The sequence below is a fragment of the Solanum tuberosum genome, unplaced genomic scaffold (genome assembly GCF_000226075.1).
Source record: "Solanum tuberosum cultivar DM 1-3 516 R44 unplaced genomic scaffold, SolTub_3.0 scf00377, whole genome shotgun sequence".
In the NCBI taxonomy this organism is placed as follows: domain Eukaryota; kingdom Viridiplantae; phylum Streptophyta; class Magnoliopsida; order Solanales; family Solanaceae; genus Solanum; species Solanum tuberosum.
In genome coordinates, this window is record NW_006239302.1 from 523,466 (window position 1) to 541,749 (window position 18,284).

Here is an 18,284-nt window from a genome sequence, read left to right on the forward strand (position 1 = left end):
GGGAGAGGGGGGAACGAAAATATATGTATATATACAATTTTCTCTCGCTTTATACAAACACAAATGCAGTTTATACACTTGCGTTTGTATAAAAAACGAGAGAGGTGAGGGAGAGAACGAGAGTGGCGAGCGAGATTCACCAAGAGAGAGGTGAAGTAGCAACAGTTGCTATGAGGTACAATTAAATCAAACTATATTTATAGCATTTAATTTGAATTAATAATTTGTTATTATATACAATTTTCTCAATATAAATTATACTCGCCATCTAACTCTTTACACATAAAAGCGAAATTCACCATTCTCTCTAACTTAAAATTATTTTATTCCTATCTTGTCAATTTTTTTGATATATTTTTCTTAGTCCGGTTTTTAAAATGACTATTTTATTTTTAATACTTTTTTAATTTTAATTACATGACATATTTAAAATTACAAGATTTTACAAAAAAAGTCTCACATACGTAAAGGGATGAGAAATTGGTCTCCTTATATGTACTTAGAGAAACCCCTTCTTCATAAGCTAGTTCTTGGGGTTAAGTTATATTCAGATGTCATATCTTTACAAATTTCGTAAAAAAAATTATATATCAAAACTAATATAGGTAAAATAAATTGAAACGGAGAAATAATATTTATATTGAATTATGATGATTTTAGGTGGGGAAAAAGATGTTGAAAGTAAATAGCTCCCTGTCAAATCAAAATGTGAAAAGATCGCACTATAAATTCAAAAACAGAAAAAACGAGATGGAAAAAAAAGTAATTGGTCAAAAGCAAATACTATGACTCATTGGAAAATGTGACATCCAAAAGTCTATAGTTTCCCAATTTATCTACACGTATGTAAAACAACAATTGCATCAAACCTTATGGTAAAAATTTCAATAATGTTTTATTTTTCAAACTAATGTGTTTTATTTTCGGAATCTAATTGCAATGTCGGCAAAAATTCATTACAACATCAAGGTGGATTCATTTATTTACCGAGTAATTAATTTAATTATCAGTGAACAATTATAGCTATTATCTCCGTCGCAAATTATAGCTATTATCTCCGTCGCAAATCATACTTTCTCTTAAAAGAATTAGTTAAGAAGTGTTAATATTTTATTTATTACTATCATTTATGTTTTGCGGTATAATTTATTTTTATTAAATATATACTTTATTTATTTGAAATATTTATAATTTTTAATAATAATTACTAAAATAAATTAATAAATAAATATTTTTAAAAATAATTATAATCTGATTTAATAACAAAAGAAGTTTCACAACGGATACTGCATTTTACCAAACAAAACATTAAGCTTGTGTATATAATATTATCTCAATTTCTTCTTAGATGTCTTGTTGCAATTTTTTAGAGTCAATTTGACTAATTTTTAAAGCTAAATTAGATTATTAATTTTTATATTTTAAAATAAATTTTTAGATATTCAAAAACTACATGAAAATACTATTAATTGCAGCTTTTCTCATATCAATATGATGAAAAAATACATCCAAAAATATTAATAAAATTTATACCGTTTGATTCTAAAAAAAACATAACAGCTAAAAGAGAACGGTGAAAGTAATATATATATATATATATATATATATATATTCCACGTTTACAGACTATAAATAGTAATGAGCAATATGCTCGTTAAAGGTTTTGTGTTTCAACCACTTTTATTTATGAAGAAATATTTGATAACGATATATATAAATAATGTGACGTTTACTTGTTTAGGAGATTTGTCAATGTCAACGAATGAAAGAACAACAAGTTTATGGCTATTTCAATAATACGTGCCACTTTCACCTGTCACCTTCATGCAATTTTGTAATTTTATATACCTTTGAACTTTGTATAACGCAAATTTGCAATTGCCTCACGTAACCTCATTTATCTGAAAATAGAAAACCTTTTGGAAAAGTTGTTTAGTGCATAGAGCTGGTGTGTTTGGTAAGATGGATTTTAGTATTTAGCATGTAAGTAAAATTTATTATTCAAATAGTATTTATGTTTAGTGAGATCATGTGGGGTGGGAATGGAGCTACGGGTTGAAAACGAGGTGTGTTAAAAGATGGAGAAAATACAATTAATCTAAAATGTCATTTGTAGAAATTTATTTTAATTATTTTAGTTTGAGAAGTTATTATCTCATTTTTAGGAAACTTATTTTTAATTAGAGAAATATTTTATATACTAGTATTATAACATCTTATACATGTAATCGATCAGAGGTCTCGGGTTTGAACTTTGAGTATGAAAAAATTCTTGGTAGGGTGCGCTTTCCCTTGAATCGGACCTATGCGGACATGAAACAAGATTAATTTGAGTTTCAATATGAATATCATACACTGAATTAAAAAAAAAAAAAAATTTTGTGATTGAAATAAAAGTTGGCTTTTTATTCAAAAACTTTGGTCTATCTTAAGAGACAAGAGGATATAATTTACTTTTAGTGCTATGTTGGCTTCTCATACTTTGGTCACCTTTTGCTTTGCATTTGAGCTTTTTTATTTTTTGGTGGTCGATAGTGTTTTAATGTCTCATTAGATGTTGATCAGAAGAAAAAAAGAAATGTCCAAAAAAGTATGACAAATGTAGTATATATGATGGGTTATTCCATAAAGGCAATGGTGTGAGTGTGACCTAAAAATCTTTGATTCCTATCATGTACGATACATTTGCATACTTATATTGTTATTTTGAAATGTCCAACAATACTTGTTCACTTTATGAAATCAATGGATAACTATAAACTTAGTTTCTGATTTACCCTTATCATTAATTATAATTTTTTAAAGAAGTGTGCAAATATTGCTAGACTGAGAAATTATGTATTTGGGAAAAATGAAATACCTAACAAGTATTAGTCAACTGATCAAATCATTCATCATTCTCTAATTTACGAAATTGTAGAGAAAGAAAGAATTAAGTCCTAGGACCAGATACTTGAAAAGCTTCTACTCAGAAAGAATTTTTTTTCTAAGTATTCACTTAAACAATAAGTTGTTTTAAAAAATGAAATGCTAATTTTAAAATGTACCTTAAATATTTACAAAAACGTGCCTATCTCCATCAATCACATTACGTGCCGTGGGGGTTGGTTAATTAAGAGCATTAACAATATAATTTTGAAAATGAGCATGACTTGTATCTATTAATCAATATTATTTCAAAATGATTAGTCCAAATCGTTCAACCAATACTGATGATTGCGTTGGTACGGTTAAGAAAATAATTGTAAGAGTACTTTAAATACTTTCTATTCTAACACTATAATTTATAAATAACCTTAAACTTGCTCATTAATTAATATGATCATAAGTTTCAACGGCATGCAAAATAAAAATGTAGCTACAATGATAGAAGAATTCAAGTTCCTAAACATATGTTTTGATTAAATCATATCAATAATTTGTATATTAGTTGGCAAAAGAGAAATACCTAACAAAACGTAAACAAATATTAAGCATAATCTTGCACGTAATTCTAATTCCTAATTATTTCCTACAGATTCTTGTTCTTATCGATCTGGTGAGAAATGTGGTTGAGCATATCGTCAAACTGATCAACTAGACACGACTGTAGGGGTTCACAGGAGCATGACCCCATGTACCTTAAAATGTGTAAATAAATGCGAAGTCAGAAGTTTTGTAAAAGAGTGTTTGAAAATTAATATATAAGCATGAAAAATAATTTGTGACCCATGCACTTTAATTTTTCGACGAAGGTGGCGGCTACGCCAGTAGTTGTAACACCACACGTACACTTAACCTTCCCTGATTCATTTGATTGGAACACCTCTTTTTGCTTTGTTTTTGAATAGTATACACGGAGCTTGTGATAAGGTCTTGTAAATTCTACCCTCCTTTGCCCTATTTTATGGAATTATACTGAATTTATTGTTGTTGAATGTTGTCATACACAAAATTGCACATTTTAGAGTAAGCTTTTTCTTTTTTGAAGTACATTCAGGTAAACTCTTTATATGTAATTATGTGTATATATATTAGCTCCCTTTTACAGTTTTTTAACCTTTTAATTCATCTTTTTCTTGAATATTTAGCACTAACTGAAGCTAATCAATTGTTCTATGATCCATCTAAAGTCATTCTTGGGCCCAAAAGAATAATCTTTCTGCGTGTTCGTTATTATTTTTAACGGGCTTTTACACGCTTAAATTGCTGAAATTTCTCATGTAGTCCCTTTTTGGGACAGGTATTTACTAAATGATCCCTTTTAATACTACTCTTACAATTTATAACCTTTTTAGACCATGGTCGGAACTTGGAAGATTCATTTGAGAAACTTGATTTTATGAGGAAATGTTGGATCGCAATCTGAAATCTTATGAACATTAGATGATAATCTGATGTTTCGTTAGGACCAAGGTCTATATTTGTACAAGTATTAAATATATGGACAAAATCTAAATAACGGCTTACATTTTGAGCCATTAAATTGAAGAGGAGTTTTCACAAATATACAGCCCCAGCACAATATTTTGCTCCTACACAGCTATATATATATATATTTAAGTTTGCATCCACATACTCAACATTTTTTTTTGCAACGATGGTGATAAACCCTTTATACATTATTATATTGTACAATATTTATACACTTATACAATAAATAATGTATCAATCATGTATATAAGTGTGTAATAATTTAAACGATGTATGTTTTTGTATACAAGTATATAGCATGCATGCCATTAACTACTAGCTTCATATAGACTATAGTGATTTTTAGTTGCTCATGCAGTTTTTGTTCAAAATCAATCCAAATACGAGTTCAAGTTTCGTACACATGAACTTTCATAAACTATTTCCAACAAGTTTAAGCAGTATTCACTCCAAATTTCTCATTTTACGACCTATATCTTACAAAACTAGTACTCTAACTACGATTTGTCGACTAACAATCAAGAGGTGGTTAGGTTAAAGAAAAGAAATAGGGAAATGACCTAGCTTTCATCAAATTATATACAATATTGACCAATCCAGGTAAGGATTAATTTATATAACCTATTATTAATTAATGGGGAATTTTCGTAAATAGCCACTATAATAAACTTAATTATGCTCCATAGCTACAATTTACATATTTACGGGCTGTAGCTACAATTTAAGCTGTCTCGTTTGTATAATTCGCAGGTTTGCATAATTCGCGGGTACATTTGTATAATTCAATTATTTTTGTATAAACTCGAAATAACCAATTTATACAATTACAAACATCAGGAGTGTAAACAATTATACAAATTCTGAATTATACAAAAGTTATACAAATTCTGAATTATACAAACGTGCGAACTATACAAAACTAAAAAGTTGAGCTGCGTAATTATAACTAAAAGTAGGTCGCAAATTGTAATTAAGGCAAACTATAGCTATGTTAACTACTCTCTCTGTCCCAATTTATGTGACTTACTTTCCTTTTTAGTCAGTCCCAAAAAGAATGACACTTTTCTATATTAAGTAACAATTTAACTATAAATTATTTATTTTACCCTTAATGAAATGATTTACAGCCACACAATTTCTATCATTCATTTTGAACCACAAGTTTAAAAAGTCTTCCTTTTTTCTTAAACTCTATGCCGAATCAAACTACATCACATAAAATAGGACGGAGGGAGTAATTAACTAGTATATGTTTGTTTAAACGCGTAATTTTCCTTATTAATTATTTACACTAGCTATTTAGTATTAATCTAGAGTAACATAAAATTTTCCTTATTTTCATATTACTTATTTAATTTTCAATTCACGATTACATGTAACAATCTTTGCAAAATATATAAAGATCATCATTCTAAATTTGGCATGTTTTTAATCAAAATTCCCCTAAACTATTCGTAGTCTTAATTACCCACCCGCAATCTCTTCCTAATAAAGTAAGATATACTCGTCCGCCATGGAGAAACACAAATTTAAACCAAGCATGTATTTTTAGTCCTCTTGTCGGAATTCTTGTCTCTAATGCCTGTTAATTAAAAGAACTTATTTCGTTATGCAAAATTTGCGAACATATATATAGGTAGATTAACTGTTATCTGATATACAAAGACTAGAAGATACTTCCTCCGTCCATTTTTAGTTGTCATGATTTTCTTTTTTTCAGAGTCAAACTATAAGAATTTTGACTAATATTCTACGATCATTACATTGATATTCAAAAAATTGCAATTTATAGTACTTTTGGTATAGTTTTTGAATATTAATTATTTTGTTTAAAAATATTGAATTAATGTAATCTAATTTAAATTTAAAAATTAGTCAAACTGACTTTCGAAAAAAACATGACAACTAAAAGTGGACGAATGAAGTACATAATTCATTTATTTTCTTATATATATAATAATAATTACACGGATAATTAAGTATATATTACAGACAAGAAGATAACTACATATCCAGTACTCATGCAAAAATATAAGCAAAGTTTACAAGGATTAGTATATCGATCGATATTAAAGTAGTACTATATATAACTGCAAACATATATAGTAGTAACGTAACACATATGTAGTATTAGGGTAACTCATATTCAATTCTCAGACTAATTAGGGTTTCCACAAACCCTTATTATAATATGACATGATGATTAATTTGGTATGAGTTTGAAAGGAGGTTTGGATAGAGCAGGTGATGGATCATATCTTCCATAATCCTTTGTGTTCATTTTAAGAACCCTTTCATGCCTTAATTGCTCCTCCTGTTTACATACAAATTACAATTAATATATTTAAAAGTTTTAAAGGAGAAAAATCAAAATATTTTAAAAAAAACTTGTTTTTAACTAGAGTGAAGAGTCAAAAACAGACCTTTAACTATCCAATTTTTCGAATTTCATGTGTGACCTATCAAGCATGCGACTTTTCTATAATTAACATAACTCAACTATCAATCGTTTCATTTTCCTACCTTAACGATGGTGAATCCAGGTAGGTAAAAAAGAACAACTAATGGTTCAGGTGTACTGTTAAATAGTTGGTGATAGTTCATGTATGAAACTTGTACACCCAGTGGCGGAGCCACATGTAGTTGAGGGACACCCCTCGTCGGAAAATTACTACACACTGTGTAGTTAGAGTAAAAATATTTTTTATGTATATATATTACATATTGACACTCCTTGAATTCTACGCGATTTTACTTCTTTATATTTTGACACCCCTTAGTCGAAGTTCTGGCTCCGCCTCTGTGTACACCTAATATAGTTCAGATATGAAACTCAAAAAATCATGATATTTTAGGTGTGTTTTTGACCGTTAACTTTTTTAAGGTATGCAATTTAAATTTTCTCCAGCTTCATGAAGGGAAAAAATAAAGAACTCTAATAAAAAAGACCAGAGAGTACTGAACTCTTTGGCCATAATACATAGCATTTGATTAATCATGATTACTTAAGAAACTGAAAGTGATTTAACTTGCATACAATTTATTAGCCTCGATATTCCAAGAAATTGTTAATAAAATGATGATTATATTATATACTAATTAAATACAAACCTCATGAGTTGCACTCAGCTCTTCCTGATCAAAGTTGTTCAAAAAGCTCGACTGTCGACCTGCTGCATCAAAGTAATTGTGCCACATAGTTTTACTTTAATTTGCCTTAGTCTTATTGTTCTTGAAACTCGAACAAGATTAAATATTATAGCTTAAACAAACCAAGTATAAACCTAATTAAACAGCATTTTATAAGTAATTACTATTATAGTACTTAATCAAATTCATCTCTACATGCAGGAGTTTCGCCTAATTTGGCCTATAGTATTAAGTGGCGTAGCCAGAAATTTTAACCAGAAGACCGGGAAAAAATGCAAGAATATGATTGAAAAGAGCTTGTTAGGTTCTAATTGTACTTAGTATATATGTCTTGTTGATTCTAAGAAATGAAACCTAATTATGTATACATATATATGAGTCATTATAGTTAAGTTCATGTACCTGCAAATGAAGTTGAAAAAAGGGATGCAGATATGAGAAGGAAGAAGAGACTAATTTTCTTGATTAGAATGAGATCCCCCATTATCAGAAAATTTTATAAAGTATTCTGCAATTCTCTCTTTTTCTCTGGCAGTCTCTCCTTTTAAGTATAGAAGCAATGATGCTTTACTTTCTCTATGTTGCACCATTCAACATTTAAATATATAGTAGTACTATTGGCATGCTTTTGGATAGAAATTGAACACAAATATTTTATTCTAAAGAATTCAATCATCCTTATTTGCTTTTGGTATTAAATTTGGAAAATTATCAAAAAGGTGAGTGGCACCACTTTTCTTTTTGTTGGGGCACTATTAGTCTAAAGAGTTAGTGGAATTAATTATTTAATATTATATCGTTTAATTAAATCCATAACAGGGAGCATGGACCCCTAATACAAGTTTCACTGTATCCCATTTTGTTTTTAGTGTTAAATTTCACTTAGTAATTCAATATCTCATTGCATATAAGAACATCTTTACTCATGAATCAAATTTTGATTTGCCAATCACTGAACAATAGTAAATTTTTTTGGATAGAGATCACACAACTTGAAACTAAAACAAAAACAACCTAGGACAGAAAGTTAAGTCTTTAATGTACCACATCTCATGACTCAAACCTAATTATAAGTCAAATTGTGATAATAGACTGATACTACTTGTGTAAACTCTTGTACATCCAATATGCATTAACATTGATTCCCAAGAGCAACGTATTTACTAGTTTCTAACGATACATGTCTTGAATGATCATAATATATATAAATAAACAATCATCGAGATTGAGGAAGCTATTTTAGTAATGATTCAAATAGAGTGATGATACTTCTCAAAATAATTAATGGGATAATTATGAGTTTGAATCATTCGGATATCTATATATATATATATATATATATACACTTTATGTATAATATACAAAACTATACACAACATATATACTATCAATATATATGTTGTGTATACTTAGATCATATTAGTAAACTAGTTGACCGAGGGTATATATCCGTAAGTTTCTCATAATTAATCCTTGTATATGTTTATCAAAAGAGAGAAATTAAATAGTACTATTCAATTACTCCAATGACAATAATTTGTACTTGTTAAAGGATAGAATGTGTTGATTTGATTTTCTAGGTCTAGCTATTAGTTATCTATAGATTTTAATAAGTACGAGAGAAAGCAAAAGAAACCACATTGAACAATGCTCGATGAATAGTAGGGTCTTTATAGGATGTGTTTTTGACATGTAAGTGGAGTTTTCAGACGGGACCAAGCTAACTCTTATAATACCATATCAAAGCTTCAGGTTTAACTTGCCCCTCAAAAATTAGTTCAAATGGAACAAAATTGTTATCAAGCCTTGTTAGAAGATCATGAAATTTCATCCCTCATCCATGTGGAATTCATTCTATTTGTCAATGCGGATACATATATTAAAAGTTTTACTTAATATCTACTACGTTCAATTAACATAGAAACTTGATAACTATTTATCGAAAACTTAGGTGAATGGAAATAAATTGTATAGGGAGTATACATAGTATCTTTTAGAGGGGAGTAAAGGTGGAGGTTACGAGGTGAAATTCGAAATTGAATCGTACGTAGTCAATAAAATAAAGTTTATCACTTATGATTTTTACTTCACATTATTAACCGGTAAATTAAATTCCATGGAAGCATCCTTTCACTGGTAAATTAGGTAAGCATAAAATAGTTTTTTGGGGATTAGTGCTATCAATTATCCAATACGACAAAGAAAACCTACCAAATGCCATATTGAAAGGACATTCATGGTGGAGGATAAAGTGAAGCTAATTAAGCATATTATTGGTAGATGATGAATTCTTTCCATTTAATTTATTCATTTAAAGGTACAAATAAAGTTATTTGATATCCCTACCTGTATGTTAATTATTTAGCAACTTGTCAACTCGTTATTGTAAACAATAATAATTCTTGATAAATTAATGGTACTAGAGAAAGTATCACACTTTTTTCCAGTGAACCTTTTTTCCCCTCTAATTTTAAAATGGAATTTTGATACTTCTATAAGTAATTTAAATGCATGGGACAATAATGTTCACTGAGAAAAAGAGAAATATTTCATAGTCCATAGCCAATTCACAAATGCATAGGATCTCTAAATTATTTTTTTGCAACCCTATTTGTCATTGACATGATATTTTTACTAGTCCTATTGGATACAAAAACAAGCAAGTGCTTTAGTACTATAGGTAATTATTGATTACATTATTCTCAATATATTCAAAGAAAATTTTATAATTATGGCTATCTGGGCCAACATATGCACAAATCAATTAATTTCATGAAATATCTTCTACCTCCCATTAGTATATGGGATCGGATAATTTTATCCGCTAAAATTTGAACAAATGGGAAGAAATCAGTATTCCTCTTTCCTGCCCATCCAATAATCATACCTTCAATCTTTTTTACCCTCACTTTCTTTTCAATTCTCTATTTTAAATAACAATGCGCAAATTTGACTTTTGACAACAATTAACAGATTGAACAAAAAGATTATGTTTTTTATCCAACTAAAAAAGTTGAAAAGTTAAAATAGTTCTTAGCGCTATGTATTGCAAAAGCATAAGTAATTGAATCAAAGTGTCTCAAATTATCTGTTATGGTTCTCTTTTACACGCGTCTTAAAAATTGACAAATGATTTAAGATTACTATTTTAAAAAAGCATGACAAATAATTTGAAACAAAGAGTGAAGACCAAGTCTCAATTGTTATTTCCTTCTTTTGCTTTTTGACTACACCTTCCCAGTTTTTCAAGCTACTCCTATGGATCCCACGTATCATAAAACAAATTATTATTAAATAAACTAAACAAATGCAACTATCAGCATCTCATCAAATAATAGATATTAATATTAAAAAGAAGAAAAAAAATGAATTGTACCACAAGAAAGTCAAAAGAATGCACTCAAGAAAGCAAGATTAGACTAAGATCGAGCAACTAGCTGTAGTACGATTGGATATCGATCTAATCTCATCACGCTCCCCTACTCATATAAAAAAACCAGTACATTGAAATGCAAATACGAATCAGAAATGTGGTCAACATCATGAAGAATAAAGAGATACAGTCTACACGAATGGATGTTTTCACAAGAAATATGTCAAAAAATTGAGATTTTGGTCACAGAAGGTTCAAACTGTTTCTGAAGAAGAGAGAGATACCTAAATGTAATAACACAACATTGAACAAATCCCGAGCACAGATACAGCTGTTATAAGTCTCTCTACACCAAAAATACCGCGAAAATTACTTTTCATTTAGAGGATGGACCACTATCAACCATGTCTGTGTTTTCACTGCGCAAACTGCTATCTCTTCTGTACATTGGTTTCGCACCCTGGGAGAACAAAAAGGAACAGTATTTATTTACATACCATGAAAGAATCTTAAAAATTAAAACTACTTACTACTCCCTCATCCTAATTCTTATGTCTCTCTCTCCTTTTTGTTTTGTCCCCAAAAGAGTCTTGTTCTATATATTTCGTAAGTTTTTCAATTCCAACATCCTACTGGACAAGTTTAAGACTATACACATCTATCATAAGATTCAAAAGTTTCCCGTTATTGCTTAAACTTCGTGCCACAGTCAAACAAAGACACTTAAATTGGGAGGGAGGGAGTATCTTTTATCACCCAAATGATTATTGATTTTACAGTTATACATCAAGATATCCAAAGCCGTTACTGAGAAACTACAATTATGATCATCTTTTACAAACTTCTAATGATATTTTCCAGGGACGAACGATACAAGTTATGAATACAAAGTCTAAAGCTATCTTGTCTTGCTGAAATGCTTAAAAAAAAAAAACTTTGATCCACTCACCTGAAAAATTGTCCCCAGTTTTTTCATGGCCCTAGCACGTAGCCTGACAGTATCCTTAGGAACATTGGGCTCTTTAAGGACCTAGGCAAAAAAAAGAGAAGCAAACAAGTGAGCTTGATAATAAACATGAAGAGGCTCCTCATTTCATAAATATGTAAAAATTGCACAATTTGCTGTCGTAAGTTACAGAGCGTTCAGTGTATCAGAAGTCACAAAGATGATATAAAAATATACAAGGCTGGTTGCGTTCAGATTAATAAAGAAAAGTGAAATGCTCAGACCATGCTGGCACACTTCAATAACGGAATGTTACTTGAGAATTTTTTTGTAAGAGATTCATTTACTGTTTTAATCTTTTGTCTAGATTATTCCATTCAATTTGGAGTTAATATACTTGACTGAACACTCAACTTTATATAGGCAGTAAGGCAGGAGCATCTGTAGACTGTAGCAAGTCATAAATAAGTACCCTAGTGCAATTCGAGGAACAATAGGATCCACCATCATTGGATAAAGAAGAATTGGCAGTTCTTACCGCTTGGCAAACACGCGATAAAGTTAACTCAATATCCACGACGTTAATTTGCCACAGTGATTTAATCATGATATCTTTCTTTTCTTCCATTGTTTTGATTGCATCCTCTACTTTGTTCTCCTCATGGTACTTCTTTTGCTCTTCTTGTATTTGAAGTAAAGAAACAGCCCCTGAAAAAAAACAGAAGGCATGTTACTGCTAAATGTATTAATCAGAAAAAAGGGGGAATTTCACTGCTAAATGCTATCTATGAGAAGTTGAAAAGAGTAAAGCCTGTTTCATCACCTGAAGCCGCCATTGCTTGTGATTTTATTAGGTGTCCTTTGTCCCTTACCCATTCTGCCAAAAATGGCACCTTCATGAATCTTTTAGTTTTCCCAATTTCTCTGGCTGCTTGCCTTGTGTAGATATAGCCAATAGTATGCAGCATAGCCTCACCAAAAGCTGAAAATATGACCACACAGAGAAAATATCATTTCAAAAACTGAAGGTCCTTGATAACTGATGGACACATTGTATAATAATACAAACATTAATAACTGATCTTCCAACCCCAAACCTTTACCGCCTCTAATATCTGTTCTTGGATTGCAGAATCGCATCACAAAGACTACAATGAAGAAGAAGTCCTCAAAGTAGACAAATCTCCTGGTTTCTTAATTTTTTCCGAACCAGCTCATCAAAAGCATTTGAAAAACAGTGCAAGCAATTTAATGAAAAGCTGCCACAAGACAAGAATACAACACCTACTCTTCCAAGAAGGCCTTCAGGGAAAGTCAGAAGAGAAGGCTTTGAAAACTCGACAGTAATCAGAGAAGAAAGAAACAGATTGCTGTTCTAACCGCTGTCAGAGGATGAAAAGTGATAACGTAGTTCTAGAAAATGGAAAAAGCTAATAGGAGATCCAACTCAACTAAAAAGACTTGCAGTCAATGGCAAGGCTGTAGAGACTTTTGGAAGCATCAAGGAAGAAATCGTATAATTTTGTTAGGATCTATATACGGAAGAGGAGAGTTGGGGATCCTAAGTATATATAATTTCTTATTCACAAATTGGATAGGCACTTGAACTGGTGTTAGAGGATGAAAAACATATGGACTACATAACAACTATGATGACTGAAGGCGTTAAAACAGGAATGAGGTAGACCTAAAACATATGGAACGAAGTCGCCTCAAAATATCTACCTTTTTCTCAAAATTCATGAGAAGCTAAAAGCAGAACATAAGGGCGCAAAAGATCTAAAAAGAGCATACCAGTTAACTTGGATTAATGCTTGGCTATCATTACACTTGCATTAGGTCCATCGTTTGTGGGAGCTTTTAGATAAATTAGAAATTTGTATGCTGATTGCTGATGCAAGAATTGGTATCAGATTTAGAGAACTTCAACCTCCTTCTTTTTTAATCTTTTGATAAGTAGAGAACTTCTACCTTCAGAGGAACCCTAAATGTCTTAAATGAAAAATTATTATGTAATGTAATTAAACAGGCCTAAAAAGAGCAGCATGCATATAGTGGATGTGTTATGAGGCAAACGCTAGTTCAGATTATGGCGCGCATTAATTGATTAAAATTTGAAAAGAAACAAATAAGGGACAAGCAGGTGAAACAATCTAACCAGCTTGAGCAAGATGTTGCGCTTCTGATTGTGCCCATTGTAAGAACTCATCCTTCCGGCCTTCTACATATGGCTGAAGATGTTCTTTTAAAATTGTCGTGAGCTTCTCTACCCTTTCCTTTTGCAATTTCTGTAGTTGAAAGAGGATTGCCTCAGTCTATCACATGAACAATTGAACTTTTATGAAAACCCTGTGAAACAAGAATACCTTCAATTTCTCCTGAATGTTCTGCCTACGAAGCTCAGGAACAACTTCGTCCTCTTCATCTTCAACAGTTTGTATGGAAGCCAATCTAAGTTCCCCGACATAATCAACAAATACATCGCTCCCAAACAGCATCCCAAATACAGTTGCAGGGTGCATCAGATCCCTGACAAAGGATAGACAAAGTAAACACAAAATGGTTTTTTCTAAGCCTAAATTCTAGAATGGGAAAGTAAATGAGTCACTATTTTACTGATGATCTTCTTAACGTTTACTCCACAAGATCATTAGAAGGATTTTCAGTTTTCTTACCTTTGGGACAAGTTGACTAGGAGCCTGTTACTAGTTTTGCAGAAAAGATTTAAGTATGAAGTATGAAAAAAATACAAAAGGGCCAAGAACAAACGGATGTAGCTTTAAATTAAAAGGCGGATGAAATAAGTTAATGCAGCACTTCCTATTTCACACTTACTTAGGCATATCTTCTTTACCATATTTGTCATAAAGTTCACGTTTCTCAGGATCACTCAGCACCTGATAAGCCTCCCCAAGGACCTTCAAAAGTGAACAATAAGCAGAAGAACAATGAGACAGAGGCAAAGGAAATGTAAAGAAGTTTTGTGACACCGCTCCACTCGCACAAGCATTCCCTCCATCCCAATTTATTGTTAAGCACTTTGACTCATCGGATTCTTGGAACATGTTCGAGCACAGTGCTCTGTTTTCAACTCACACACAGCCAGATGAACGCATGAACCCAAATAGGAGCTTTAAAAGATTGAAACTTCTGCGATGTTGATGCATTCAAAAAATTTAAAGTATGGCAACTCAAGTGTCCAATGGTACCTAGTTGAAAAGTAAAACTAAAAGATCTAACAGATCTTAAAGGTTGTACCTGGAAATTACGAGCAGCTTTTGGGTCCCCAGGATTCTTGTCTGGATGTGTAGTCCTTGCCTGAAATAGAACTACTATTAGTGCAAGGAACTATTTGACTCGAATCCAGAGATCTTTGTGCAGATAAATATCAAGGAAAGTTAACTGGCCAAAAGAAAATTTTCAAGGATAACTTAAGCTTCCTTGCAAGTGTAAACTACATAAAAAAGTAGCTCCAGGCTAACTCTAGGAATACCCTGATCTTTATGCATTGCATACTTGAAGTGCAGAGAATGTCTTGGAATCAGTCACGTATACTAGTAGCAAATAGTTGTCTTTCCAAACTAACCATTGATTTATTATAGTTACAATGTGTTAGTTTGCAACACAAACTTACTTGGTGCTATCCAGCCTAAAATTTCAAGTGATCCTTTCGTCTTTCAGCATATAGTTGCAACATTGGGATTAGAAATGGAAAACACTAAGGAGAATGGCTTTAGGAACTGCATCCATGCTGATAACAGAAACCCAACCTTGTTCAGATGGCGGGAGATTGTGATAAACAGACCAATCAAATGCACATAAACAACAATTACATCTCAATTCCAATCAAGTGTGGTCAGCTATATGAATACATGGCCATGTCACTTCATTTAAGCCTCAATTTAATCTCTCTAGCATGAGAGTTCTCTTTATTTTCTACTAGCACATAAATCTCTAACTAGTCTAACAGACTCTTGCAGACATTGGAAATAAAGTAAACTTAAACATGACTAAGAGAAATGCACATCCGAGTAGGAAATAAAAAACGATAACTAAACTAAGTTGAGAGAGAAAGCAAGAAAATTCAATTTCAGGGAATTCTACATGTTTGTCACATCAAAAGGGTAGATGATCATCTAGTAATAAATTGAACAAATGATATGAGTGCATTCTCAAAATTGAAAGTCTCCAGAAAAAGAAAACAATAAGCTAAAATGCTATATCACCTTGAGATAGTAAGCTTTCTTAATTTCAGCAGGAGTCGCGGTTACAGCAACCCCCAATATGTCATAGTACTCTGTGTGCTTCACCATATCTAATCAAATGCAAACTTCCAATAGACTTAAACCTGCAATCACTCAACTGAGAACAGAAAGCAAATAACAATTCACTCTCAAAATCAAACACAGACGTAAAAAATCAGTCACAAGGTAACAAAAATTCAACAACCGAACACTAAATATTTAAGCCCAAAACATTGCAAGACATATTCCCTCCTTCCCAATTCAAGTGTCTTACTTTCCTTTTTGGTCTGTCACGAAAACAAAGTCCCTTTCTATATTTAGTAAGTTTTCCAATTTCAACATTCTATTTAGCAAGTCTAATAGCACAAGATTTACAAAACTACACAAATCTTTAATTTATGACCACAAGATTCAAGAATTTCCCTTTATATCTTAAATCCCGTGGGCGGCAATCAAACTAAAACATTTTAATTAGGACAGAGGAAGTAAACAAAACATCTTCAAATCCAAAAACAAGAATCTTGATTACTGAACACATAAGTGAAGGGATAATGAAAGAAACAAGATTTAGAATATGGGATTACCACCAGATGGAACATTGAATTATCAAAAGCAAAAAAGAAACAAGATTAGTAATAAATCAAGAAACTCACTGTGTTGCCAATTTGATTGAAGGGTCAAACTGATAGTGATTTTACAGAAATTTGAAACTTGGGTCTTGATATAAATGTATAAATCTCGATGATCTTGAAATAATTAGACGTGTGGCTGTAAACGCGTAAACCAATCGCCGATACTCAGAAATTCAAGAAACCTTAACCGCGGATTCTGCTAATAACATTTAATTTGATGATTCTTTGTTTACAGATTACGACGAGATAGATTCTTTGATTCGTTAAAAAATCAAAGATTTGTTCTTCGCAGGATTGAGACCGACAACCCGCTTAAGGAATGAGTTGGGCCTGTGATAATGATGAAAAGGCTCACTCAAATTACACAAATATTCCTACCAATATTTACTAAGGGCAACTTTCACATATAGCAAATACAAAAATTATATTTGTATGTTATAGTTATACTTTGTCTAAGTATGCTCCATAACAAACATAAATATGTATATTTCGCTATACATATACAAAAGAAAGCAGTTGTATATAATATGTTTTTGTTTCGGTATACATATATAAAAGATCAATTGTATAATATGTGTTTGTATAAAGCAAGAAAGAGAGAAAGGAAAAAGAGAATTGGGTAAGGGAATATTTGTATTGTATAATTATTAGTGTATAGGACGAAGATATATGTATTTGCATGTGTATATACAATTTTCTCTCGCTTTATACAAACAGAAACGCAATTTCTACATTCATGTTTGTATAAGCGAGAGAGGCGAGGGAGAAACTAGCGAGCGAGATCTGGGAGAGTGGCGAGTCATTGCGCTCCATAGCAAACATAAATATGTATATTTCGCTATACATATACAAAAGAAAGCAGTTGTATATAATATGTTTTTGTTTCGGTATACATATATAAAAGATCAATTGTATAATATGTGTTTGTATAAAGCAAGAAAGAGAGAAAGGAAAAAGAGAATTGGGTAAGGGAATATTTGTATTGTATAATTATTAGTGTATAGGACGAAGATATATGTATTTGCATGTGTATATACAATTTTCTCTCGCTTTATACAAACAGAAACGCAATTTCTACATTCATGTTTGTATAAGCGAGAGAGGCGAGGGAGAAACTAGCGAGCGAGATCTGGGAGAGTGGCGAGTCAAATCTGGGAGAGGGGAACGAAAATATATGTATATATACAATTTTCTCTCGCTTTATACAAACACAAACGCATTTTATACAGTTGTGTTTGTATAAAAGCAAAAGAGGCGAGGGAGAGAACGAGAGTGGTGAGTGAGATTCACCAGGAGAGAAGCAAAATAGCAACAGTTTGCTATGGGTACAATTAAATCAAACTATGTTTATAACATTTAATTTGAATTAATAGTTTGCTATTATATACAATTTTTCCATTTACTAATCTTCTTTGTAATTTGAAATAATTATATTTTATCTTATTTTGCTTAATAATTTCATGCTAGATTTAAAATCATATACATATATTTAGCGAACTTTGCATGTAACTAACTTGAAATATGCT

General features: G+C 31.2%; 2 protein-coding genes across 4 annotated transcripts; both read right to left on the bottom strand.

Annotated features, from left to right (window-relative positions):
* Positions 1 to 6,335: 6,335 nt before the first annotated feature.
* On the bottom strand, positions 6,336 to 8,148 carry LOC102589836 (uncharacterized). Of its 2 annotated transcripts, none has more exons than XM_006361970.2 (3): positions 7,966 to 8,145; positions 7,525 to 7,586; positions 6,336 to 6,727 (listed from the first exon to the last, which is right to left on the bottom strand). In XM_006361970.2, exons 1-3 carry the CDS (start codon positions 8,045 to 8,047, stop codon positions 6,617 to 6,619), a joined length of 255 nt encoding a protein of 84 aa, XP_006362032.1. In that variant the 5' UTR covers positions 8,048 to 8,145; the 3' UTR covers positions 6,336 to 6,616. The 2 variants fall into 2 exon arrangements, with proteins under 2 accessions (XP_006362032.1, XP_006362033.1); XM_006361971.2 differs by having other exon boundaries at positions 6,339 to 6,727; positions 7,525 to 7,583; positions 7,966 to 8,148.
* Positions 8,149 to 11,018: 2,870 nt separating this feature from the next.
* On the bottom strand, positions 11,019 to 17,102 carry LOC102590376 (chaperone protein dnaJ 10). 2 transcript variants are annotated; one of them, XM_006361973.2, is made up of 10 exons: positions 16,780 to 17,102; positions 16,109 to 16,230; positions 15,141 to 15,200; positions 14,718 to 14,800; positions 14,249 to 14,411; positions 14,041 to 14,170; positions 12,706 to 12,864; positions 12,421 to 12,590; positions 11,886 to 11,966; positions 11,019 to 11,396 (listed from the first exon to the last, which is right to left on the bottom strand). In XM_006361973.2, exons 2-10 carry the CDS (start codon positions 16,193 to 16,195, stop codon positions 11,313 to 11,315), a joined length of 1,017 nt encoding a protein of 338 aa, XP_006362035.1. In that variant the 5' UTR covers positions 16,196 to 16,230; positions 16,780 to 17,102; the 3' UTR covers positions 11,019 to 11,312. The 2 variants fall into 2 exon arrangements, with proteins under 2 accessions (XP_006362035.1, XP_006362034.1); XM_006361972.2 differs by having other exon boundaries at positions 16,109 to 16,244.
* Between the last annotated feature and the right edge of the window lie 1,182 nt (positions 17,103 to 18,284).

Bases quoted from the DNA above. Each gene is read 5' to 3' on its own strand.
- LOC102589836 (XM_006361970.2), bottom strand. From the start codon at position 8,047: ATGGGGGATCTCATTCTAATCAAGAAAATTAGTCTCTTCTTCCTTCTC. The intron at 7,587-7,965 runs GTACATGAACTT...ACTTTGATGCAG, and splicing joins TTTTTCAACTTCATTTGCAG to CAGGTCGACAGTCGAGCTTT. The intron at 6,728-7,524 runs GTTTGTATTTAA...GTATGTAAACAG, and splicing joins AGCTGAGTGCAACTCATGAG to GAGGAGCAATTAAGGCATGA.
- LOC102590376 (XM_006361973.2), bottom strand. From the start codon at position 16,195: ATGGTGAAGCACACAGAGTACTATGACATATTGGGGGTTGCTGTAACC. The intron at 14,412-14,717 runs GTAAGTGTGAAA...ATCCTTTGTCAG, and splicing joins GGTAAAGAAGATATGCCTAA to GGATCTGATGCACCCTGCAA. The intron at 14,171-14,248 runs GTATTCTTGTTT...TTTCAACTACAG, and splicing joins ACATTCAGGAGAAATTGAAG to AAATTGCAAAAGGAAAGGGT.